The sequence below is a fragment of the Solea solea genome, chromosome 8, assembly GCF_958295425.1.
Source record: "Solea solea chromosome 8, fSolSol10.1, whole genome shotgun sequence".
Classification (NCBI taxonomy): domain Eukaryota; kingdom Metazoa; phylum Chordata; class Actinopteri; order Pleuronectiformes; family Soleidae; genus Solea; species Solea solea.
The window spans coordinates 21,663,304-21,689,642 of NC_081141.1; the positions used below are offsets into that span (position 1 = coordinate 21,663,304).

The window sequence follows — 26,339 nt, forward strand, 5'->3', positions numbered from 1 at the left end:
ATTAACAATATTTATCATAGGTAGGGCTGATGGGTAAGAACTATTTTGATAATCGATTAATCGGTCTGAGTGTTTTTTAATAATTGAAACAAGCTCTCTGATTTTTCAACTTACATGTGAATATTTTCTGGATTCTTTGCTCCATATAACAACAAATAAATAAATCATTAAATCTGAATAATTTTGGTTTGTGGACAAAACAAAACATTGTTATTTCCAGGTTTGGTAAACACTGATCAACATTTTACATTCTGACATTTTACGTACCAAACAAGTACACTTGTAGTTGTGGCTCTAATCCTAGGATATATTTTTTACATCAGTATATCATGTTATTATCTTAGTAGTCATTCAGAATCAAAATCGTGTTTATTGTCAGGTAAACAGTGGTGGACAGTGGTGATGCATGTAAATAGAGAGACAGATAAATAGTATAAGGAAAATAAAATAGAATAGAAATCAGTGCAACATGACACCTAGTGCAAACTATCAGCCAGTAACAGTTGTCAGTGCAATATGGAGCCCTAACCAATTTTGCATTACATTTATTTAGCATATTTATCATTTAATGATTCAATAAAAAGATGTTGACACATATGGCTTGACAATTTTACTAGAATATGGGTGCGTGTTCATGTAAAACAAAGGAATAGTGAGAGGAGTAAACTTGTTTTCCTGCTGATTGTCTCTCTTTCCTGATCAGGCGACACACGGGCCACCTCTGGGTCCTGGTTACAGCTTGCGCCGCCTTGTCGGAGCACGTGACGTCAGGCATAGGCTACACGTGTATCGGCTGCTTGTCTCTGGTTGTAGCCAACGTTGTGTACAGTAGCGAGTGTTGACCATTTACATTTCGAAAACTTTCATAAGTGGTCGAATATCGTTTGAAAATGGGAGGTCTTCAGAAGAAAAAGGTAAGCGTTGCCGTTAGGCTAATGTCAGGGTTAGTCACGTTTAACACCAATAGCTAGCTAGCTCGTTAGCTAACAGAGCTAGCTGACGTTTGTTTTTCTAAATCGGCGTTGCAACACTTTGAGATTTGAAGCTAAAATAACGTGTTATGGCCATTGTAAAATGCGATTATATGGTTTGATTGTGTGAAATTCAAGCGTCTGCCCTTCTTTTCCAGTTCGAGAGGGGCTCTGCCACCAACTACATCACCAGGAATAGAGCTCGCAAGAAGTTAATGCTCAGTCTCCCAGACTTCAGGTAATTTACCCTTGACTCAAGAGTTCTGCACCAAGTTATTGTATGTTTTATTTTTTTAAATTGAAATTGGTCTACCATGGTATTGTATTTTGTTTCATGGTGGTTATGTTGCATAATACCTATAAAAATAAAACAATGGCTTGAATAAGACATACGTTATTGCTTGACAGCTACAACTTTAAGAGCTTCCTTTAGTCCAATACACAATAATGTCATGCCTGTGCTTGGGATGCATGCAGCTCTAGAATGAGGCCGCATGCATCCTCAAACCATGTCTGAATGTGTGTTTTGTCATTGGATCCGAGGCCCCCTTTACATCTGGCAATAGAATGGGATTTCTCTGATGGGATATTGATCAGATACCACTTCACCACATGCATTTACACTTGGTATTAACAGTGTCTCCGGTGTGCACTTCTACAAATATTCCAGCACCAGACTATAGAGTCACATTATGTGCACATGCATATTTTTTTGGACTCTTTGCTTTTCGAATCAGGGGAAGTAGGCAGAGCAGTTTTGTCACCAAAGTTCTGGTACCAAAACAGAACTGGCCTTGGAATGTCAAGCTTTGATGGAAAGAGGATAAATGTGACTTGTTTAGCATCTGCACTACTGAGGTAACTTGGATGTTACAGGAAAAATAATGACTATCTTGATTTTCAGGCGACTATGCATCCTCAAAGGCATCTACCCTCATGAGCCCAAGCACAAGAAGAAGGTTAACAAGGGTTCAACTGCTCCGAGGACCTTCTACCTGCTCAAAGACATCCGCTTTCTGCTGCATGAACCAATAGTTGGCAAGTTCAGAGAATACAAGGTATTTTAGGCTTACTTCTCTACCCGAGGAGAGTTGATTGATGTTACTTCTTAATTGGTATTAAGTTTAACACTTGCCTAACTGTCAAAATGGTTTTATTGTTACAGATATTTGTACGTAAACTAAAGAAGGCATATGGAAAAACAGAATGGTCTGCAGTGGAGAGACTGAAAGGAAACAAGCCCACTTACAAACTGGACCACATCATCAAAGAAAGGTAAATATGATTCTCTGTATCTTACACAGGAGTTTAGTTGATCTTCTCATATCATGAGACAAATTATTTTGCCTGTACAAACTGTAATCCAGTTTTTAAGCTTGGCAGAAGTTTAAAGTAATATTTTTTTTCTATTAAGTTGTATTGCATTAGTAACCCTCCTTTATTTGACAGGTACCCCTCCTTCATCGATGCCCTTCGTGATATCGATGATGCCCTCTGCATGTGCTTCCTCTTCTCCACCTTTGCTCGCACAGGAAAGTGCCATGTGCAGACAATCCAGCTGTGTAAACGCCTCACTGTGGAATGGATGAACTATGTGGTTGCAGCTCGTGCTCTCACAAAGGTGCGGGCTGCTTTGGGGGGATGTATATTACGGATTGAGTTCAATAACCTCTGATTTTGCATGGAATTTAACACCTTTCTGTTCCTTATAGGTATTCCTCTCCATCAAGGGAATATATTATCAAGCCGAGGTGATGGGGCAGCTCATTACATGGCTGGTGCCATACCAGTTCTCCCATGATGTAAGTGTAGAATGATGAAATGCAGCCCCTGGTGATTCTTCCTATAACAAGCAATCACATTATCGTTGTTGTCAAATAAATATTTACTGATACCATTTACGCCATGTTGCACTCTGTCTCGGCCTTTTCAGCATCCAACAGATGTTGACTACAGAGTAATGGCCACTTTCACAGAGTTTTACACCACTCTGCTGGGCTTTGTCAACTTCAGACTATACCATTCCCTCAATCTGCTCTACCCTCCAAAGGTATATTATTCTTAAAATAATATCAGTTCATTGATATTGATCAGTTCACTGTGTGTTTACAGGAGGAATTTATGGCTTTTTGGTAACCCTAATCTCTCCCCTTTCACAGCTTGACAGTAAAGCAGAGCTGGAGCTGAAGGAAGAGAATGAGGATGACTATGCCATGAATTCAGAATGCTACATAGAGGTGAGGCTCTGAGTCTAACTGTCTTGAATTGTTAATGTTGCAAGGAGGTGTTATTTCACTTGTTCTTATCTTTTTGGAATCATTTTCATTTGTATTAAATATAAAAAAAAAACAAAAAACAGTGAAATGATTTGTGACTCACTCAGGGTACTTAACATAATGGTTGACGTTAGAAGTGAGAAACTGTCTGTTAATTGCTTTAGCACATTCAAATAGGTAAAAAAAAAAATAAAGAAGTGGGTACTACATTAAAGTATCAAATTCCAGCCATTATTTGAGTAGTTTTGTAAATTAAAATGTAATTTAGTGTAATCATTCCTTTTATTTTGGTTTAAGATCATTAGTTCTGTGTTCATGGACACTGTTGTGTGTTTGTGAAAGTATGAGCAATGAATAGTTATCCAAACCAGGTCTCCCTGTTAACAGACCCCTGCTGTGCTAAAGCAGTATAATTAAAATAATTGAAAGACCATGGTTACTCGACCATATGTACAAGCGTAATTTTTCCTTGGTCTCAATTTGAGATGGGACTATTACTGCCAATGCTTTGCTTTATCAGCTATGACTAATTGAGACCCAGTCAGGAAGTGACCGCTGATGTAAATACACATGTAGATCTTATCCTGTTTTGTATGTGCAGAAACTATCAGCTCTGAGTGCCACTCTGGCAAGAGTGGTTTCTACTGCAGAGGAGGAGGAGGCTCAACTTGACCAGTTTCCTGTTGAAGGGGTAAGAAAACCATCTCAGTAAATATTATTCAGTGTATGACATTAAAAGTAAGATATTGATATCAAAGCCATGTAAAGAGTTAATTATATCTCTGGTGATATTAATAACTTAATAATAGAAACACTTATCTTGCAGTCACACAGGTGCATCCTCCAGGTCAGAGTGGTGAACCTTTACAGTATAATAGCATTTAAGTTTAAAAATGTTTTAAACCAGTCATATTTTTATCCATGTGCATTTGCATATCATTACTGAGTGACCTCTAAAGCCCTACATCAAATTAAAATAATGTTCTGCTAACATGAATCGATCCTACCTTTCCTCCCTGGAGGTCAGGTGAAAGGCGTGGTTCAGTCTCTTTTTTTTACCTCTAGCAGTAAACTGCTCTACTGCTGCTTCAGCTAAGACACAGTAAATAAATACCAACATATCACAAACATTAGTCCCCCCAGCAAAATCATGTTACTTCGAGATGTATTTTGTAAGTTTTGAGTTTAAGAATAATTTTTTGAGTTTAAGAATAATCCACTAAGGTCAATCGCTCCAGTTGATCAATAAATAATTGTCCCTCCAACACAGTTTAGTAGACATGTGGCTTCTTGTTGGGACCGTGAGTCAAACAGCTGCTAAAATTTGCTCAGCCTGTTTCTTTGATAAGTTATGATGCAGGCATAAAACTAATTAATCTCTGGGGGCGGAAGCGAGAGTTTACATTTTCTTCTAGTCAAAGCATTAGGCGGTGTGAGACTGGGGATTACCACTGCATGTTTGGTTTCTATGGACGAGGTGTCTATCAATCTGAGCAAATCGTGACGGGTGTGAGGTTGGCCCTGTTACAGCACAGGGGCTTTCCTTGAATCTGTAACCTTTTGTAGGAACTTGAATTACTGTCGCTGCATTTGAACATGAACTTCCAGTTTTGGTTCTCAAGTTAGACACGTCCCACTGCACTTCTTTCTTATTGTTATCACAACAAATCTACCTGCACAATTCCAAAATCCCACAAGCATTAGTCTAAGAGTCTGTGAAGGAAAGCCTGTCATTCATCAGCTACAGATTTATCCTCCACATGACAATAGCAGGGCTGCTGGTGCCAATCCCAGACATGGGGCAAAAGGCAGTGTAGACCCCTGGACAGGTCGCCAGTCCATCGCAGGGCCAACATATAGATGAACAACCATTCACTCACACCTGTGGGCTATTTAGAGTGTTCAATTAAACTGTCCTTTTTGGACATGTGGGAGAAAACTGGAGAAACCCAGACAAAACCAAGTTTAAATGTCATCTTGTGCCACAGCATTCATGGGATTGTATGTATTGTATGACACAAAATCTTTACACTTCCTGCTTTGCTTTTTTACAGGAGGACATGGAAAGGATGGAGGCAAGAGAACAGGAACAGAGAAAGCAGGAAGTCCAGAAAAAGCTTTTTGAAGGCCTCAAGTTCTACTTGAACAGAGAAGTGCCCAGAGAGTCCCTGGCATTTATCATCAGGTGAGTGAACTCAGCCTCTCACAAGCAGAAAACAAACCATTAAAGCGATGCAATGCTTCTTAATTGTTCAGTCTGTCGCTGCTGTCTTCCAGGGGTTTTGGTGGTGAGGTGTCCTGGGACAAGTCTGCATACATTGGCAGCACGTATGAAGTGACAGACGAGACCATCACACATCACATTGTTGACAGACCCAACATCGACAAACAATACATCAACAGGTAATGGAAGAGGTTTCTTTGTTTTTACAGTATCTGTATCTTAAGTATCTTAAGCTTGTATTAATGCATCACTTTTGGTACAACAAATGAGATTAACAGTGTATTTTTGAGTCCTATATAATGTACTGGAAAACGTTGGTGATTGATTGATCCTCTTTTCTTATGCTTCTATATGCTTTACAATGCCTTCTGTCAGAGTCGTAATAAAAGGCTAATATACTTTCAGGTACTATATCCAGCCCCAGTGGGTATACGACTGTATCAACTCCAAGATCCGCCTGCCTGTGGAGGACTACTTCCTCGGAGTGACTCTGCCGCCTCACCTCTCTCCGTTTGTCGAGGAGAAGGAGGGTGACTACGTGCCCCCTGAGAAAATGAAGATCATGGCCCTGCAGCGAGGAGAAAAGCCAGGTACGAACTTTTGGCATTTCATTGATGTCTCAGCTGTCATACTACACGCAGCTATTGAGTTAGGCAACTTCTAAAAGCCATTGCCCGCAGCACTGATAAATTCATTCAGATCCATTGTGGAGATGGAAATTGTTAATACATTTATGTATTCAAAATAGCCCAAAATCAGGAGGATGAAGAAGAAGAAGAAGAAGAGGAGGGTGAGGATGAAGAAGAGGAGGAAGACGACAATGAAGAGGAGGAGGAGGAGGAGGAGGAGGAGGAAAAAGCAGAGGAAAAGAACCTCAAAAAGATGGAAGATCAAAGATCTCAGGGCAAGGTAAGAGGTCCTTTATTTATTCTGGTCCTTTAATTTGAAAGATGTCACAATGTTAAAATGACTTATTATGTCACATGTAGTTCTTTCGAAGATATTTAGATATAATTTATTATGACACCGAGGTTGATCAGTCTTTGCAGTGCCTGTCTGTGATGCCTCATCTGCCGCTCCACTCGGCTAAGCTGCCGATTATTTCCTTACTTTCACATCTATAGTGTAGAAACCTCAATACTTTCACATTCCTGTTTAGATTGTTTGTTGTCATCCACTCAGGAAAACCGTTAATTTGCCTTTGTCCCTCATTTTGACTGAAAGACTAGCACTAATAAGTATAACAGTTATTCTCATAATTGATTAATCTGTCAATCATTTTCTCAATTGATCGAGTACTTGTTTGGTCCAGAAAATGTTGATCAATGTTCTCAAACCCCCATAATGTGACGATGTTCTCAAATGTCTTGTTTTGTCCACAAACCAAAATGATTCAGTTGTATTGATTTCTTTTTCATATGGAGCAAAGCAACCAGAAAGTATTCACATTTAAGATGCTTAAACATCAAAAAGCTTGGTTAAATTATTTTAAAGGCACTCAAACCCATTAATCGATTATCATAATAATTGGTGTTTTATTTAGTAATCGTTTCAGCCCTAAGCAAGACTTTAGGTTAATTTAACCTGGCTTCTGAGAACAATGACATTTTTCTGATTGATTCAAAGTTTATCTAAGGACAAGGTGTGCTCACTGCACCATCTGCTCGGTGCAGCCGCCCTCCTCCCATGTCCAATGTTCCAACAGATATCATAGATAAACAGATAAAAACTGTAACGGTAGGCCTGTATTGACTTGTGTCTTGCTTTAAGTCACTGCAGGTTAAGGTGACACCTGGCAAATTGAAGGTAGAGAACCCAGCACGCCTGGAGCAGGAGGAGAAAGCAGAGGAGAAACGTCTTGCCATCATGATGATGAAGAAAAAGGAAAAGTACCTCTATGACAAGATCATGTTTGGAAAGAAAAGAAAAGTCAGAGAGGTACGTCTGACAATTTTTGTCAAGATAAGATTGTTTGCACAGCTTTCTGAAAAGACAACATTCATAACATTCTTTTCATTTTCATTGTCTGGTGTCTTATCTAAGGCTAACACTGTGTCGTTGGTGTGTCGAGAACCCTTGAACCCAGTGACGACCCTGGTGTAGAGCATCTGTTCATTAACTTCATACATGTTCCTCTTGCAGGCTAACAAGCTTACTGCCAAGAGGAAGGCCTTTGATGACTCAGAGAAAGCAAAGAAGAAAAAGACGAGGAAATAACTCATCTGACTGTGTCTTCTTCAGACTCTGTATCTATGTTCATGAGCTACAGGTCGATTAAAACCTGAATGTGCACCAGACAGCTCTGAGTCGCCTGATTGCTCAGTGGAGTGGAGTGGAGAGCATAATAACCTCTCCATAAATTACAGGATGTGACGTAAGCCAGTTGTGTAATTATTCATGTAAAAGTGAAATTAATTGTTTGTACGTACTCTGCAATTCATAAAATGTTACACCTCATTTTAACACCTGTACTTAAAATGCTGTGTTGTGTTTTAAATATATCAAACTTGTCTCATGATTTTTCAAATAATGTTCTCTAGCGTTTGTTTCTTTGTACTGCACCTCTGGGTAGTATTTCTAATAAAAAATAGGGCTGCAACTAATTATTTAATTATTTTCTCAATCGGTTTAGTATTGCAACAATTAATCAGTCACTGCTTTTTTTTCCTTTTTTTTTTTAAATGCTCTTAATTTTTGGACTACGTTGATTGCAATACATAAACACTTGTACACAAAGCATATACAAAGCAGCTGCAGGCTGCGGTCCCATTTTTTTAGAAGTTTATCAACTTAGTAAACAAATTGGGAGAGGGTGAAAGTACCCATTAGAACAAGGCACGTATGAGGTTAAGAAAATAGATAAAATCTAAACCAATAAAATAGCAGGAAGATGAGGCATTACATTATTATCTATTTGACACCTCTATGAAATCTGGCTGCTCAGGCTTTATACATCTGACCCACTAAGTCCATCACTTTTAAAATACTCTTCTGGCAAAGACTGAAAGTAATCGCCTCCATAATATAAATATCATTTACCAAGTAGCCTCTCGTGAGTGCTTTTTTATATCAAAAAACCAAACCCATTAATCAAGTGAGAAACTGAAAAGGCAACTCTGAGTCAAACTTGCTATCTAGTATTTAATGAGTCTCTGTCCAGAAGCATCTAATCACTGGAGATTTTTCAGCTGCTTTGTGGACAAAACAGTACATTTCAAACCATCATTCTGGCAGTAAATCAGCTTTTCTCAAACCTCAAAATGATGCTTGCCTACAAAAATGGTTCAGATTTAATGAAAAATACGAAAGTATAATAAATCGGAGAGCTTTTTTTAATTATTGAGGAAAAAAACACTCAAACGATGAATCCATTATCAAAATAATTTGCTATTCATTTACTAATCGATTACTGTTTGATTTATTGTTGCAACCCTAATATTAAGCGTTGTCCTACAAGAACCAGGAGACCACATTTGTGCAGTGGACACAGGCTGAGGTCATTGTGCTGCTGTGGGCTGTCTTGACAGATTGCTCCACACTGACGCAGTGGGTGTTGATGACGAAGGAGCGTAACCCCCTGGACCCCCACTGTGATGCTGCTGCGACCAAAGGCCAGGCCAGTCTTACCCCCACCACACTCTTCAATCTCCACATTGAATTTGATGAGACTCTTCCCACAACCCTTACACACTGATATACATTCCACGCATGCCCACCCAGTCCGGGTCTCAGCCTGGCACTCTGGGTGGCTGCGGGCAAAAGGCACGCCCCTCTCAACAAAAGCAGCAGTGTTTGTGCCTGTGCGTGACAACTGTGGGATGATGAGCAGCAGCGCACATCCAGTGTGCCCTCCAGGAGACAGGGTCACGACGTTTTAACAGAGAAAGAGTTCATGAGCACTGCAACCGGTGAGGCTCTATCATGTCCACATATTGCTGCGTCCTGTCACAGAGAGCCAAATGGACTTGACTCATCTTGTCTGTTTTATGTGTGCTGTCTTGTAATAGGGTTGTTTTTTTAAATTAGGAATGGTTGAATTTGACTAAAACCACTGTGTACTGTATCATTTACATGCAAGGTTATTTGATTTGATTAAGAATAAGTCACAGATATATAAAAAAAAAAAAAATAAGGGGGACAACTGCAATTTCAAGCATGTGCAGTGTTGTTGCGTGTTTGTTTAGATAATTAGGACACCGTCTAAAACTATAGTACAAAATATAATGGCATTATCCTCGGCACACATATCGACGACTTGCTAAATAACATTTTACAAACAATACAGACACAGAGCAGTTTTGATCAAGTGGTACAATTAGAGTCTTTGTGCTTTGGCTTTCTGTATTTGTTCTTTTTATGCTGTTTTGCAGCCCTCCTATCAGCTTCCAGCTCAGACTCCAGTGTCTGCACTCAATAGCCCTCTGTATGTCGACACAGAAGAGGGACTATACAGCGTCTCTCCTCCCTTTTCCCTCTCTCACTATATCTCCCACCCCCTCTTTCTTTTCTTTTCTTTTTTTTGCCCTCACTGACAAGTGCACATCCCCTGACACTGAGCCTGACGTCACAGATGGCTAAATGAGCTTCCCTGTAGTGCTTCATTCAGTGAGATTGGTTTTGGAGTTGAAAGTTAAAGTAGGGGGCGGGTACCAGGTAGCTCGAGGCATCAGGTGTGCGTGTGGAGAGGGAGAAGGGGGGGAAACAGGAGAAGAGGAGCAGCAATCAGATGAATGAGCTCCATGGCCACTGGACATGTTATGAGAGGAGAGCAGGACTTTGCTGGGATTAGAACAGTATGTGTATGCTGAGCTTAGACATAAGGAGACCTGAACGAGGGACATCCAGTCATTTTAGTCATCCAGAAGTGCACGGAAAAGAAGGCGGCAATGTATCTGGACCAGAAATGCTCCTAGTAGTTTTCCTTTGGATTCACGCATGAGGGTAAGAAGTCATTTAACTTGCCTCTTAACAATGGATCTTACTTTGTAATATGGACTTATGTTAAAACAGGACAATCAAAACTAACCCTTTCATTTCAACACATAAAAGGAAAGCAGCTCAAGTTGTGTTTACTTTTAATATTTCTCTTGATCTGCCCCCAGAAATGCAAATAATAACAATAATGCAGGGTATGTTTTGCTTGAGCATGTAAAGGGGCACACAATGTTATATATAGTTAATAATATAATATAAAATCGCTTTCATACGTCCTGTAAGGTTAGTCATTACACGGTGCCTATTAAGTAAACATATGCAAACAATGATATCAGCTATAACATCCAGGTTTTATCTCACACTTTGCAGGGCAAAGTTGTCGCCTGAATTAACCTTGTGGACAAATGTTTCCCATCCGTGGCTTGTGGCAGAAAGAGGAAAACTGTCCCACACGTCGCCTTATTTGCCCCCTACATGGGAGTCCAGACACACAGAGCAGAAAACGCCTGTTTCCCTGTGTTTGCAGAGGGATGTTTGTGTAATGTTTTGATAGAAACACATGAGGTAAGCATTATCGATTATTGATTGTAAATAAGTATAAGCAGAAGTAGTGTGTAAAAGTCTCAGGGCACCATTGGCTTTGTTACCTTTCATATCAGTCAAATTCTGTGGTCATTTGCATTTGGATTAGAACGATGAATCTGTCAATGAGTCTTGTTGTCTTGAATAAATGTGGCGTAATAGATAACAGATATCTGACAACATGAAAATAGTAGGACAAACACAGGTTTTACCAATAACATTAATTCAACTGTACTGTAGGACATAACTAAACACTTGACACTGTTATTTTCCTATTCAATTTAAATTACATTACTGAAAAGGTTGGGATAGGCTTTAATATTATGTATGTAAGTTCTGCAACTAATGATTATATGAATCTGTCAATTATTTTCTCGAATGATGTGTTACTTATAACAGATGTTGAAAAATGTTGATCAGTGTTTTGGAAATGATGGCGTTCTCAAGTGTCTTGTTTTTGAACACAAACTAAAATGATTCAGATTTAATGATTTATTTGTTATATGTAGCAAAGAAACCAGAACATATTCATATTTAAGAAGCTGAAAAGATTCGATTGAATTATAAAAAAAATACATCAAAACAGTTGGTTCATTTCGTAATCGACTAATAATCAATGACATGCCTTACTTGCAGTATCTCCTCATGCTCTGCTCTATAAGGTCACACTGGGTCGTATAATGTCATAAATTCCAGGTGGTGAGTGTCGTGTTGTTACGTGTATAGCCAAGTCAGCAGGTGGCTCAGCTTACCAGTGCATGCTATATCACTTTCCCTCATTAATATATTATCTATTTAATGGAGCAGCTGAGAAACACGGGGCGAGTCATCTCAAGTCGCCAGTGTGTCATCTCCTAGACCGAACGCACCATCCATTTTTAACTACATGAGGTGAACAAACAGCACACGGTCCATACAATGAGAATGTACTGTATACATCCCCGTGGGTAAATATACTCAGGCGCCACAAGTTAGGGTCTGACGGACATGATGACAATACTGTACCGTACACAAAAATCTATATTTGAAGTTTGTCAGTACGTCGGTGTATACCTCAAAGTCACATACATGAAAGACCTTTCATTTCCTCTTTGACAGAGCACATACATAATAATAATAGTAACTCATAATCATCAATGTATCAATAAGTATATTCCGTAGTAGAATTTAGATGACAATTCTTAATCCAAATCATTTTTGGAAACATTGAAAATGTTCTGTTTACTTTGGGATTCTGCTGTAGAGACCACCTTTTGTGAAAAACCAAGGCGTGTCAGGTGGTAAGATAGTCCTTTTTTATTCCTGTAGCTGGGAAATGTACATTGTCACAGCAGCAAAGACAGAAAAGATAATACAGTAAATAATAAAAATGCATTCTGAGAAAGTACAATATAGAAAGATAGTATAAATTTGTTCCTTTTGTCCATTACAGCAGAGGCAATGGGCTCACCTTCAGCTATTTTTTCTAAATTCAACCCAAACACCCTTGTTATATATAAATAAATAAATCTAAAGACAATTCTTACAAGAACTTGCAGGCAAACTCGCATGGGGAGACGTCACAGCATGTATTGCAGTTGGCTAAATACTTTACAGGATTTGTCTACAATAAATCCAATAAATCTGTCATTAGGTTGTTCATCATTTAAATATATTCACAAACCTCCAACATATCTTCAATAAGAAAATGTTACAAACTTGGCAAACACATGAGAGTGTGTGGGCTCTTGTTCACGAGAACAAAGATTGTGATGTACAGTATGTCATGTATGAACAGTTTGGCTCGGGATATACGTAATGCTGTGTAGTGCAATTCATGTTAAAAGATGCCATTTACATTGTTTGTATTGAGAGGAATTTACTTAATTCTCATTTATTTTAAGGAATTACTAACAGGAAAAGCTTTATTTTCAAATTTAGTTTTTTCTGAAATTATTTGATTGTAACTTATTGTAATGTGACAAAGTCCAGTCATTTTTTTGAAGATGCATAATATTGACCAGTAAAATGTTCCAGTTTATTTGTCTGAACTTCTTTATGAAGTTTTCCAATACCTAACAAAATATGAAGTCATGTCTTCTCCTAAATGAACTTTTCACAGGTTTGTCATTAAAGCATTAAAGCACATTATTCCATCCATTATTCCATCATGATGATGATCTGTGTTTCTAAGGTAATCCTTGACACTGCTGGACCATGACTGGCAAAGTGAGGCAGTGGAGGTCCATGTGCAAAGGCCTGGTCCTGGGAACCCTCTTGACCAGCTGTATGATCCTGCTTTACTGCCTCTCCACTCCACAGATCCACTTCAGTCTGCCTGAGTAAGACTCATCACACGGATGTACATGAATTCATAAAAAAAAAACAAATACTTTCCCAGTTTGTGGGTGACTTTATAATATTTATTAATTTTATTTCTTTGTAGGCTTCCGGTGCCTTACTCCTGTGCCCACCGTCCATCCCAGCTCCACCATAAACTAACCGCAAACAGCTCACACCAAACCCATGGCCAACCTTGTGCTCCTAAAGTGGACGTCATGTTCCTGAAGACCCACAAAACAGCCAGCAGCACCTTCCTCAACATCCTTTTCCGCTTTGGGGAAAAACACCAGCTGAAATTTGCCTTCCCTGACAGCAGGAATGACTTCTTCTACCCATCTCCTTTTGAGCGCTCCCAGGTAAAAGAGTACAAACCAGGGATGTGCTTCAACATTATCTGTAATCACATGCGATTCAATGCACCTGAAGTGGCTAAGCTGCTCCCCATGGACACGTCCTACATCACTATCCTGCGAGACCCCGCAGAGCTGTTTGAGTCGTCCTTCCACTACTTTGGCCGCCTGGTGCCGTTTACCTGGAGGATACCAGGTGATGACAAGCTGGCTGAGTTCCTGCGTGACCCCCTTCACTACTTTGATCCAGAGGGCTTTAACTCTTTCTACCTCAAGAATCTGCTGTTCTTTGACTTTGGCCTGGACAACAACCTGGAGCCAAATGGTCCTCAAGTAGAAGAAGGAATCAAATTCATCACCGACCGCTTTCAGCTCGTCATGCTGGTAGAATACTTTGAAGAGTCACTCATTCTGCTCAAGGATACCCTCTGCTGGGAGATGGATGATTTGCTCTTCTTTAAGCTCAATGCTCGCAAGGGATCCACAGTGTCTGAACTTACTCCTGAGCTGAGGGAAAGGGCCCTTGAGTGGAATGCTATTGACTGGAAGCTCTACCAGCATTTCAACCAGACCTTCTGGAAGAGAGTAGATGCATATGGACGGCGGCGGATGGCTGAGGAGGTGGCAGAACTCAGGAGAAGGAACACGGAGATGGCATCCATCTGCATCGAGGGGGGTCATGCCGTGGACGCTGGCAGCATCCAAGAGACAGCCATGCAGCCTTGGCAACCCATTGGAGAGAAGTCGATCATGGGTTATAACCTGAAGAAGAATGTGGACAAGGCACATCAGAAGTTGTGCCGTAAGATGTTGATGCCAGAGATTCAATATTTAACAGAGCTTGGGGTGAACCTGTGGATCACAAAGCTGTGGGGCAATGTTCGAAATATCATCAACTGGTAAGAAAGAGTGGCCAATTCAGCTCCAAAAGACTGTATTCAAAGAAAGGAAGTCCGAAGGTGTGGCTGATACAAGCCCCTTTCCTGACTTGTTTTATTGTAAGTGACTATGTATGGTATTTGATTGCTTGAGAAAACAAACACTGTTGAGCACACAATCGATGAATACAGAAACATTTTTGTGACATGTCTGTGTGTTGACTCAAATGTCAAACATTAAAAAATGTTGTTACTCTCAGTTGTGTGCCTGTTGTAATGGTTAAATGAATCAGGATTGAAGACCCATTTGTTGCCATTTGAGTTTTTGAGAACAGAGAAATGTGTTATTTTTCTCGACGTGGCAAGAACAAGAACAAAGGTCATTCTGGCCAGGAAATTTCATACTTCACAAGAAACTCAATTTCAATCACACAATAGTTCTGCCCAGACGGTGCGTCAAGAGCGAGCTGCAAGATCTCCCAAACCCTGAGAGAGAGAACACATTTCTCAATTCTTGAAGAGTATGTACACTACTACTAAAACACACATGAGAAACTAGTGAATGTAAAGTATACCGTCCCAGTTATGGAGGAAAAAATCAGCCATCATTTAAAAAATCAGGCGAGCAAACAGACAATTATAATAGCAAATCATATGAGTACGTAACAGCGAAGGTGGGGATTAGTTAAGGGGTTAACTAATGTAATGAATAAAACCTCTGCTTCCCTGCGGTGACCTCCCAATGTAAATGTCTGATGAATAAAATAAAAAATATATCAATGAAATAAATCCTGAGAGCATTACTATATGTTATCACTAAGATTTTTCTTTTATGTTTCTTGTCAGTTTATTGTTTTCTTTTATTTATTTTTTATTGTTTTTGAGTTTTCTGCTATATTAAATCATATTATTGCTTTTTTAAGCCAAATCTTTTTCTCTCCTGACAGCACAGCGTTTTCGGTACTCAGTGTTTGGGCAGGCAATGATAATATGATATATGTGTGGTCAACCTAGACATGTAAATCATCCAATCTAGACAATGCCTGACAGTGTTTAACCTCACACACATGTTTGCACAGCCTTGTAATCATTGTCTGTGGATATTACAAGATCAAACTGAGCAATAAACAGATCTTTAATAGATGTTCTATTCAGAATTATTGATTCTATAATTTATCGATTTTGTCCTCCATACAATGGCAATGAAATTATATGAATTATATGAAAAAAATAGATGTAATCTGTATTGTATATATTAAATTTGACTGGCACCACCACTGTGTTTATTGCATTTATATTTACATTTACCCTGTGTAAACCTATCTCCTATTGAAAGCAGGGCCCAAAAACAACCTCAACTCAAAGTTTATTTATAGAGCACATACAACAACCGTAGTCCATAAACAAATTTTGGCACTGGCCACTGAGAATAAACAATGTGAGTGGGCTCTTTTGATCAGCCTATTACATGTGATTTACAGTTGTAAAAATAAAAACATAAAAACCAGGATGGATGGATATTATTATATGCAACAATTAAACAGTGGATATAAATACCTATCATAACCTTGTGTTATAATATGTATGTGTATATATATGTGTGATATGTATACATATGACTCAAAAACAGAAATTTGAATGTGCACTTTCATAATATGATATAGAAAATTAAGTAGAGTGAAAGGAAAGTGCTATAAATATGAGTCAGTTTGTTTTATTTAACAAAGACATGTTAATAAAGTGTACAAACACAAATGAAAAAGCAAAGACAAATAAACAGTATGCGTGTTATTGTGACAGCTCAGTTTGTTTACATAGCTTTTTTTCCTATAGCACACAAATGTAATGCTCCATTCGATGGCGGTGAGCGAGCAGGTACAGCAACAAGACATTACTTTTACCTGTGCTGTTGTTATGATACGTAACAATAAAAAATCAGCTGTGGGAAAGAGAAAATATTATTAGAGGAAGTTAAGACGCTAAATCAGGGCTCTCAAACTCAAATGGCCTAAGGGCCAATGAATCCCTAGTCTGGTCAAGTCCAATGGTTTGGGAAAAGATGACTATTAAATTGGGATGGGCGATATGAACTCAAAATCGAATAATTTCCATTATGATGTCAGTAACAATTTATGGTGATATTCCACAGCATTTTAAAGTCAAAGTCTGTTTCGATATGGTACGATGTATAGAGTTCACAATATACACATATATAATATAAACACATTTATGATGGTTTGTACTTATAAAGTAACTCTTTGTAAAGGGCCACATGAAATCTATAAGCCGTTGGCCGAGTGTGAGACCACTGAACTAAAGGATTTCTATGTGTATGGATTTTGTACAAAAATGTCTACAAATGTCCTGAGAGGGGCAGCATTCTGCTTTGCTGCGTCCAGTCTGCAGCTGGACCTACTTGAAATATACAACAGAAGAAGAAGGAGGAAGTAAAGTACTCCTCGCAGGCTAACGGGGGCGTGGCCGAATCGCTTCGCGTCTATAACATTAAAGTTGTTGTCTTTTTGTTTTAAAGCGTCACCTAGAACTCAATTGTATAGTCCACGCCAACGCGAATATTTTATCGCAACGTTTTAAGCCGTTCATTTTAATTCGAAGCTGGAGTGGCTTTGTTTCGAGCAGTAGCAACAAGCTTGCTAGCTGGTTAGCCATGACAGTTTTTAGCATCGCTAGCTAATCGTTAGCCGAGAGAGCGCAGCCCTTTAACGTTCACATTTGTCCGTGGTTTTATGTTGTACAGACACCACAGACCCGAAGCGGAAGTGGCAGATACATTAGGTTTAACGCTGGGGGACTGACATTGACGATGGCACTGACTGTGGATGTCTCTGCAGACGAGGGGTGGCTCTGAGGAGTGATTCAGCCAGATGAGTTAGCGACAATGTCCTGTAAATCAACCAAAGCCCCGAGTGTTGATTTCGACCACAGTTGCTCCGACAGTGTGGAATATTTGACGCTTAATTTTGGTCCATTTGAGACTGTCCATCGCTGGAGAAGACTACCTCCGTGTGATGAGTTTGTTGGTGCAAGGTAACAGGCTGCTTTACTTCAGAGTTTCTCAACCCTGGTCCTGGGGACCCACTGCCCTGCATGTTTTAGATGTCTCCCTGCTCCAACAGGACCATGATTGAGAAACCCTGCTTTACTTAACTGTGCTACTCATTCCACATAATTATACTTTTCTAATAAAGTGTGCCCTAAGGTGTGCAAATATACGTTGTTTTCTTAAGTAATCTATTACTTTTCTCGTTCATATAATGTCACAAAACATTGATGTTTGATAAAATGATGAATGATTTTACCCAAACCTCAAAATGACAACATTCTTGAATGTCTTTTTAAATGACTGAGCAAGAAAGACAAGATGAAGGCAGTAATTCAATCAGATGGATGCCATCTGCTGTTAAACACCAAACTACTTGAATTGGGGATATGGCATGCCACACCCTGGACAGGATGATGAAGATAATAGTGATGATGATAATTGTCATGGATTGATATTCATTTTTAAAAAGCTTCTGGTCTCCATCTTCTTGGTCTCTCTTTGTAAATTTGACGTTTTGTTTGTAATCTACTGAACCTGTTTCTGTATATGTGGCACCACTTTGTCGATCCTGGGAGAGGTATCCCTCCTCTGTGGCTTTTCCTGAGGTTTCTCCTCTATTTTTTTCCCCTGTAGAAGGGTTTTGGTGGAGTTTTTTCCTCAATTGATATTGGGGTCTAAAGACAGAGGGTGTCTTTTGCTTTAAAGCCCTTTGAGACAAAATTGTGTTTGTGATGTTGGGCTATACAAATAAAATTGACTTCACTTAGAATGACAAAAGATGGATGTCAGTTTCTGTTAAACACCAAAGAATTATAGAAAGTTTAATCCAGATTACACCAATGCAGCATTGCAGTTTCCAACTGCAGTCAAAGAAGCTGAAGAATCTTGTCTTAATTTAAGACAAACAAACATCCAATCCGTCTAATCGATTAACACTAGAGTTGGAAATTAATTTAGAAATTGATTAAAAGTCAGTTAATTACTGAAGCTCTAACTCACCCTTTTGTTACACATCCTGAACACAGGCGCAGTAAGCACACCGTTGTGGCGTACAGGGATGCCATATATGTGTTTGGTGGAGACAATGGGTGAGTACCACTGGACAGAGACATGATTTCTCAATTTTACTTGTAGTTCACTACATATAGTAAAAGTCTGTGTCATTCAACAGGAAGAACATGCTGAATGATTTGCTCCGTTTTGATGTGAAGGACTGCTCGTGGTGTCGGTAAATATCAGCCTCCGTCATACAGTGATCATAAATTGTGAAAGTATAATTTAATTCCTGTATGTGTTGTTTCTTGCAGAGCTTTCACCACTGGAACCCCACCTGCTCCCAGATATCACCATTCAGCTGTGGTCTATGGCAGCAGCATGTTTGTTTTTGGTGAATTTTTAAGCTCATTGTCTTAGTTTTCATTCATTCTACTATTTTCAAATGTGTGTGATATTGATGCTATAAATTTGAACCTCACTGTGTTTCAGGGGGCTACACTGGAGACATATACTCAAACTCAAACCTGAAAAACAAAAACGACCTTTTTGAGTACAAGTTTGCCACAGGCCAGTGGACTGAATGGAAAGTGGAGGGAAGGTAATGTGTGTTTGTATTTTTTTTTTACTCTTATTTAAAGTATGTTTTTCTCCTGGGTTTGGATTTCATATACAGTAAGCCCCTGTAGGTTTCTGCTGTCCTTCATCCTACTCTTTTTACTCAATTGTCCTGGTGTTTACCTTATTTATTTGTGTGTCATAAAATATGGGAACATATTTTCAAAGGGAATAATAATATGTTTGGATAAAAGCATGTTTAATTACTATTATTGCAATGTTTTATTATTTTGAGGTATTCACTTATATATTCAATTTCTCCATTTTCATTTTAATTGTTTTAAAATAAAAATAAATGTTTTTTTCCCCTCCCTTTTTAAGTTTGCCAGTGGCAAGATCTGCACATGGAGCCACAGTTTATAATGATAAACTGTGGATATTTGCTGGTTATGATGGAAACGCCAGGTATTTTGTTTGTTTGTTTGTTTGTTTAATTTGAGATATCCAGACTCTGTGTTTACTTTAATGTTAACATATGTTTCCACTCTTGTGCAGGCTGAATGACATGTGGACCATCAGTCTTCAGGATAGAGAACATGCATGTTGGGAAGAGGCAAGTATAAACTCATTTACATTTTGAATGAGAAGCTCATCATGAGAGAATTGTCCGTGTTAATGGCTCTGCCTTTGTCTCCATCAGATTGACCAGAGTGGTGAGATTCCGCCATCTTGCTGCAACTTCCCTGTAGCTGTATGCAGGGATAAGATGTTTGTGTTTTCTGGTCAGAGTGGAGCCAAGATCACAAATAACCTTTTCCAGTTTGAGTTCAAGGGCCACATGTGAGTAAAGCTTTCCATTGCATACCTTTGACACTCATCCCTGTAGTTAACAATGTCACACAGCACCAATCATTCCTGTTTACTCCATATTCTCAGGTGGACACGCATTCCGACTGAGCATTTACTGCGGGGCTCCCCTCCACCTCCTCAAAGACGCTATGGCCACACCATGGTTGCCTTTGATCGCCACCTCTATGTATTTGGTGGTGCTGCTGACAACACTCTGCCCAATGAGCTGCACTGCTACGATGTAGACTCTCAAACCTGGGAGGTGATCCATCCCAGCCTGGACAGTGAGGTAAGAAAACAAATACATTCTACAAACTATGTTAATATACAATTAAACCTGTATCAGTTATGATTTGTCACTTATGTGTTCACTTTTTAAATTCTGCTGTGCTGTGTTTCATGTGACTGAAAAAAAATTAAAGTTAAAGAAACCAGTAAATTGTGCTTTATTACAGATTGAAAACAATAAAACCCTATCAAAGTGATTGCATGTGTTCTACCTCAAAGTGTGCTGTGCAAGGCATCAATCAAGATGATGTTAATGTGCACTGAACCTTTGTAATATTTGCAATTAAAGAAACCATGACATTGTTTGTTAGTTAGGTGGTTTATATATAAAACCAGTTAAAAAGTCTGTAAAAAAACCTTCTACTTCAATTTGCACCTTTCACTCGCTCAGATGCCCAGTGGTAGACTTTTTCATGCTGCTGCTGTGATTCACGATGCCATGTACATCTTTGGAGGGACAGTGGACAACAATGTGCGCAGTGGAGAGATGTACAGATTCCAGGTTGGTGATTTTCTAAAATATATAAAAAAAACTTTAACATGTACGTGAGTTAGCCTTGTGGTGAAAAGTATTTCTGCTGAAGATAAGATGACTAAAGGAGTTGTTTTCATCCTCTTGCAGTTCTCATGCTATCCAAAGTGTACTCTTCATGAAGACTATGGTAAACTGTGGGAAAATCGCCAGTTCTGTGATGTTGAGTTTATTCTGGGAGAGGTAGTTTGTCATATCATTGACTATTTTGCCTACACGGCAATGGAAAAATGACTCACTTTACACTACTAACAAGCTCTTTCTCATATGTCTGCTTCCATTTTGTTGTGTTGACAGAGGGAGGAGAGAGTCTTGGGGCACATCGCCATAGTGACGGCAAGATGTCAGTGGCTGCGTAAGAAAATCCTGCAGGCACGGGATAGGCAGCGACAGGTCAGCATCATGCTGCAAGTGCACCTTATTTCCTCTGAAGCAAAACACTATCAGAGGTGTTATACTACAAGATATAAAACATTTAAAAGATAAAATCAGAGATGCATGCATACCTTCTTTATCAAATTCCCAGAAAAGATCTACTCACTGATGAGGTAGGATAAAAACATGTGAACAACAGTAACATTACTTTATTTTATCAAAATCAAATTTTTATTTACTCATTATAGAAACTATATGATAAACAATAATAATGAAAAGCTCTCAGACTCATTGTTGGTTACCCATTCACCTGCTGATTTTTAAAGGCTAAATCAGTATAACTACTATTATAACACTAGATTTTCATATAAACATTTGAAACAGTTATTGTATATCAAGCTGAAAGGGTTACTTACTGTAACTGGCCTTTTCTGTGTGCAGAAGGCGAAACAGGAAAGCAATGATGAGAGTGATGAAGGAGCCACCGGAGGTCCAAGGGATATCCCAGCAGGCCCCAGGCCATCAGGCACACAGCCGATGCTGGAAGTTTTCATCAGGGAAGCAGAGGCCCAGCCTTTTGAAGTCTTAATGCAGTTTCTCTACACAGACAAGATCCAGTATCCACGCAGAGGTAGCTGTCACCTTGTACTTGTCATATTGTGAAGGTGTTGGCAGTAATCCGGAAGAGGGGAGGAAATATTATTTGTTCTTTTCTTTACCTTTCTACATAGGTCATGTCCAGGATGTGCTTCTGATCATGGATGTTTACAAACTCGCTCTCAGTTTTAAGCTCTCCCGCCTTGAGCAGCTGTGTGTGCAGTACATCGAGGCATCTGTCGACCTGCAGAATGTTCTCAGTGTTTGCGAAAATGCCAACAAGCTGCAACTGGACCAGCTCAAGGTACAGCCACTCAGACCCACGGACACATTGAATTTGCTGCAAGCCACTTGTTCAATTTCAGTTGAATGCATTTAATATTTAAACCAGTAGAGGTCAGTGAAATGTAATGTTCTAATAGCTTTGTGTTGTACTACTTTGGAAAAAACAGACGAGAGGAATAATACAAACTTCAACTTTGTTTTGCAGGAGCATTGCCTTAATTTTGTGGTGAAGGAGTCGCACTTCAACCAGGTGATCATGACGAAGGAGTTTGAACGCCTGTCCACACCATTGATCGTGGAAATAGTGCGGCGAAAGCAGCAGCCTCCTCCCAGGTTGTACTCGGACCAGCCTGTTGACATTGGGACCTCCCTGGTGCAGGACATGAAGGCTTACCTGGAGGGAGGCGGTCTAGAGTTCTGCGACATTGTTCTGTTGTTAGATGGACATCCACGCCCCGCACATCAAGCTATACTGGCAGCACGATCCAGGTAAAAACAGTGCTGGCTTTATGGTCTGCACCTATAACAGCAAGGATGATTTATTAGAGCCCTAACAGTTATCTCAGTGTCCTTTTTTTAATTTTGGAATTTCCATTCTACAAATAAATGTGCAGGATGTCTCTTTTACAACAGAAAGAAAACTGACTTACTGACCCTTTGTCTATGGTTTTATAGTGTTGGCAATATTTTAACTAATATAAGTTCATACTGCTCAACAAACTATTCACCATTAGTAGTTTTTACATATTTGAATGTGGAAATATGTGTATGTATATGAATGTTAAAGTGTTAATATCACAATTTGTGATCTGGTTTCATAAGATGTCACTTTATATGACTTAAATTAAACTAATAGAGATCACAAGGTACTTTTGATAATATGAAAAGATGAGGTGGGTTTAATAGTCTTGTGATACATGTGGTTCTGTCACTTGACGTTTTTTTCACTTTTATTTCTCAGTTACTTTGAGGCCATGTTTCGCTCCTTCATGCCCGAGGACGGTCAGGTTAATATCTCTATCGGTGAGATGGTTCCAAGTAAGCAGGCCTTTGAGTCCATGCTGCGGTATATCTACTATGGTGATGTCAACATGCCTCCAGAAGATTCCCTGTATCCTTCTCACTTTCAGACACTGCTCTTTTGACCACAATAATAACTTTGTGAATAGAAGCCCCATTAAGAATAATGTTGACAAAATGCTTTGATGTGTGCTGAGTGCAATTTAGTGGGGGCATCTAGTGGCCATTATTGAACTGCAATCAAATGCACTGCTGCTGCTGTACAATACAACACAGAAGTATAACTAGTAGTTGTTAAATAGTCATTGTTATATCACATGATGGAATTTTCACGAGTTGTGTGGGCATACGAGTGGGTGTGAATAATTTGTGATACACTGTTGTGCTGTATGAATATGTGTGTGAATGGGTGAATGCCAAAACTAGTGTAAAGTGCAAGAGTCATCAAGATCAGAAAAGTGCTATGGAAATGCATCATTTATAATCTCCTTCAAGTGACCATTTAAGAAGGCAAAGTTAAAGTTGTATTCATAGTGCTATCTATAGATTGTTGAATAGAGAAAAGTTCATCATGATTTTTATGATCCAGAAGGGGAATTTGATCTGCTGCAGGCAACAAGATACAGTACATTAAAAAGATACTTAACCACACTGTACCAGAATCTTTAAGGAATTACTGGTGATAAATTAATAATAGCAATAAGTTTATCCAAGTAAATTAAGCTTTTTAATGGCCAGAGGACGAAAAGAAGCCCTGGCACACATTTTTGTAGTTCTTCAAAGGCAGGTGGTCAAGACAATCACTGGGAACCTGTTTACTATTCTGTAGGTATCTTGCACCGGGGCTTGCTGCAGCCCTATAACCTTACTCGCCACTTTAACCATTTTAACAAACTTGTTAGTTTGTTTTTACTGGTCATTTAAAGACTGCCACACCAAGTGTAGGAACAGATGAAGTATAACACTAATGAAAACATTGCATGTACTGAATAACATTATTTTAATTTCCTTGACCCATGTTGAACAGTTACCTGTTTGCTGCACCATATTACTATGGATTTTCCAACAACAGGCTGCAGGCTTACTGCAAGCAGAATCTGGAGATGAATGTCACTGTGGAGAATGTCTTGCAGGTATGTTTCTTCAGTGACCTTAATTACCCTTACATGAGTTTCATAGTTTCTTTGCTCACAGCTCCCACCTACTTCCTCTTGTTTCAGATCCTGGAGGCGGCAGATAAGACACAGGCGCTGGACATGAAGAAGCACTGCCTGCACATTATTGTCCACCAGTTCATAAAGGTGGGTGGGCTTGTATCCGGTGCCCTGGGGTTTTGCTGCCCACTCACTGCAGCTGAGCTAACCCTGTAGTCCAATCCTTGTAGCAAGAGGCCAACACGTTTGGCCCCCTATTGGATCGCCCTCCATCTTCTACGTAGTGAGGCGACTGTTTACACCCCGGCCGGCTGAACAAGCACCTCATCACATACCAATGAGGGTCATAGTACCGCCCTGATAATTGTTTGTTATTTAAAGACACAGCACAGTGCTCAATCCTCAGGCAATTTCATTGAAGTGTTGGCTCGGTTTTGTTTCTGTTGAGCTTCTTTCTGTTTTATTTCCTTAATATTTTTTTCATACACAAGCAATCAACTGCTGCTTATTCCTCTGTTTGATTCATCGTTGTCTTTTCTTAATTTATTGCTCATTATTTTAATTTGCTTGCTCTTCCCCTCTCAAAGGTATCCAAGCTCCCCAACCTGCGGTCTCTCAGCCAGCTGCTGCTGTTGGACATCATTGAGTCTCTAGCTTCACACATATCAGACAAACAGTGTGCGGAGATGGGCTCTGACATTTAGGGTGACGCCTCTTTTCCCTTCTTACAGAAGCCATATATCTCTGCTCCACCTACCACCACTTCCTTATTCCCCACTTCCCAACATGCAGTACCTTTCTTAAGTTGGTACTCACATGCCTTCAGTCCATGCAGTTTCAATTTCCTCAATCTGCATCTTGGTGAGGAGTGAAATCAGCGAAGAAACCAAATAGCTAGCTCACTTTACACATGTTCAATGATCTGAAAATGTCCCCCGTTATGTTTTTATTTGTGTAACTTATTTATTTTTGTACACACACCACATCTTTCTTTCTCTTTTCATCCTTGGTATTGCATTAAAAAGATGCATTAGAATTACAGTGCTGTGTTGCCCCCAGCTGACTTGTTTTATGATGTCTGCTCAGATACATACTCAGTCTACATACTACTTAAAAGTATATCAATAAGTGGATTGTTTATCTCGATATATATTCTTCACTTGTATTATTCTCAGCTCTGAGACGGCTAACACCTGTGGTAAGGAATAAAGACCATTATACGAGGAAAACTACAATGTTTGTCTGCTTTAAAGCTGTTTCGTCAGTGGCACAAGCCTTGGTTATTCTCAACCATCACTTATTCTACATGGAATATACAAATTTGTGTTTAGTGACAACAGTGTGCTGTCATTAAATATTTACCCTCATCCATGCATTTAAAGCCTTAATAAATCTTGTACAATATTAGGCCTTTTATACTGAGTCTCTGTCTTCGTTGAGTGTTTTGGAGATAAAGTCAGAGAGTAAAGGTTGAAGTGGTTTGAACACATGCAGAGGAGGGATAGTGATTATAGTGGACAAAGGGCATTGAAGATTGAGGTGCTGGGCAGGAGGAAAAGAGGAAGACCACAGAGAAGGTCCATGGATGTTGTGAAGGAGGACATGGGGTGCTGTGCAAGTAAAGTGAGATGGCTGCTTACGTCTGGACAAAGGCTGAAAATGCTGAGAAACACCCATGAAAGGTCTCAGAAGTGGATTCTTCCAGTAGGACTTAATTATATTTTAGTCATGATCACAATTTTAGCTTTACTTAAATGTCAGCTAAACAACTGCCTGCTTGTTCAATCAGAGCTGCTGCTGTTCCTGATCCACGCAGCCTCAGGTTTCCTGGATGAAATCTGGATATGTAATGTTATTTTAAAAGTCAGATACAACACTTACCAAACAAACCTCTAATCTCTGACTTGTGTGTGAGGGAGTGTTTTTCTGGCAGTGTAAGGTAATTACTCAAAAATCTACAGGTGGAGACAGAAGGTCTACACTGGAGCTTTAAATCCTACTTTCACTCAGTGGCTTCATCTGGTCTTACATCTACATTATATCTGCTTTAGGCTAAGCTGCAGGTATGTAAACACCATCTGACCCC

The 26,339-nt window shown here is 39.4% G+C and overlaps 3 protein-coding genes across 3 annotated transcripts; all 3 read left to right on the top strand.

The window, feature by feature from the left end:
• Window positions 1-752: 752 nt before the first annotated feature.
• Window positions 753-7,989, top strand: pes (pescadillo). The gene is made up of 15 exons (XM_058636566.1): window positions 753-914; window positions 1,130-1,209; window positions 1,876-2,029; window positions 2,137-2,246; window positions 2,421-2,592; window positions 2,684-2,773; window positions 2,905-3,021; window positions 3,131-3,208; window positions 3,849-3,938; window positions 5,302-5,432; window positions 5,525-5,650; window positions 5,877-6,061; window positions 6,220-6,380; window positions 7,242-7,409; window positions 7,614-7,989. The coding sequence occupies exons 1-15, from the start codon at window positions 891-893 to the stop codon at window positions 7,686-7,688; spliced, it is 1,761 nt and encodes a 586-aa protein (XP_058492549.1). The 5' UTR covers window positions 753-890; the 3' UTR covers window positions 7,689-7,989.
• Window positions 7,990-8,959: 970 nt separating this feature from the next.
• Window positions 8,960-15,812, top strand: gal3st1a (galactose-3-O-sulfotransferase 1a). The gene is made up of 4 exons (XM_058636567.1): window positions 8,960-10,412; window positions 10,776-10,970; window positions 13,162-13,309; window positions 13,414-15,812. Exons 3-4 carry the CDS (start codon window positions 13,185-13,187, stop codon window positions 14,561-14,563), a joined length of 1,275 nt encoding a protein of 424 aa, XP_058492550.1. The 5' UTR covers window positions 8,960-10,412; window positions 10,776-10,970; window positions 13,162-13,184; the 3' UTR covers window positions 14,564-15,812.
• A 1,169-nt stretch (window positions 15,813-16,981) lies between these two features.
• lztr1 (leucine zipper like post translational regulator 1) lies at window positions 16,982-25,660 on the top strand. Its single transcript, XM_058636988.1, has 19 exons — window positions 16,982-17,586; window positions 18,628-18,690; window positions 18,774-18,830; window positions 18,910-18,989; window positions 19,088-19,196; window positions 19,535-19,618; window positions 19,709-19,766; window positions 19,854-19,993; window positions 20,090-20,291; window positions 20,682-20,792; window positions 20,913-21,005; window positions 21,120-21,215; window positions 21,639-21,828; window positions 21,929-22,098; window positions 22,285-22,568; window positions 23,041-23,190; window positions 24,127-24,232; window positions 24,320-24,400; window positions 24,841-25,660. Exons 1-19 carry the CDS (start codon window positions 17,438-17,440, stop codon window positions 24,955-24,957), a joined length of 2,340 nt encoding a protein of 779 aa, XP_058492971.1. The 5' UTR covers window positions 16,982-17,437; the 3' UTR covers window positions 24,958-25,660.
• The last annotated feature ends 679 nt before the right edge of the window (window positions 25,661-26,339 follow it).

Coding starts and splice junctions, on each gene's coding strand:
- pes (XM_058636566.1), top strand. CDS start 891: ATGGGAGGTCTTCAGAAGAAAAAG. Junction 3,939..5,301: donor ACCAGTTTCCTGTTGAAGGG/GTAAGAAAACCA, acceptor GCTTTTTTACAG/GAGGACATGGAAAGGATGGA. Junction 7,410..7,613: donor AGAAAAGAAAAGTCAGAGAG/GTACGTCTGACA, acceptor TTCCTCTTGCAG/GCTAACAAGCTTACTGCCAA.
- gal3st1a (XM_058636567.1), top strand. CDS start 13,185: ATGACTGGCAAAGTGAGGCAGTGGAGGTCCATGTGCAAAGGCCTGGTC. Junction 13,310..13,413: donor ATCCACTTCAGTCTGCCTGA/GTAAGACTCATC, acceptor ATTTCTTTGTAG/GCTTCCGGTGCCTTACTCCT.
- lztr1 (XM_058636988.1), top strand. CDS start 17,438: ATGTCCTGTAAATCAACCAAAGCCCCGAGTGTTGATTTCGACCACAGT. Junction 19,994..20,089: donor TTTGAGTTCAAGGGCCACAT/GTGAGTAAAGCT, acceptor CCATATTCTCAG/GTGGACACGCATTCCGACTG. Junction 20,292..20,681: donor ATCCCAGCCTGGACAGTGAG/GTAAGAAAACAA, acceptor TCACTCGCTCAG/ATGCCCAGTGGTAGACTTTT.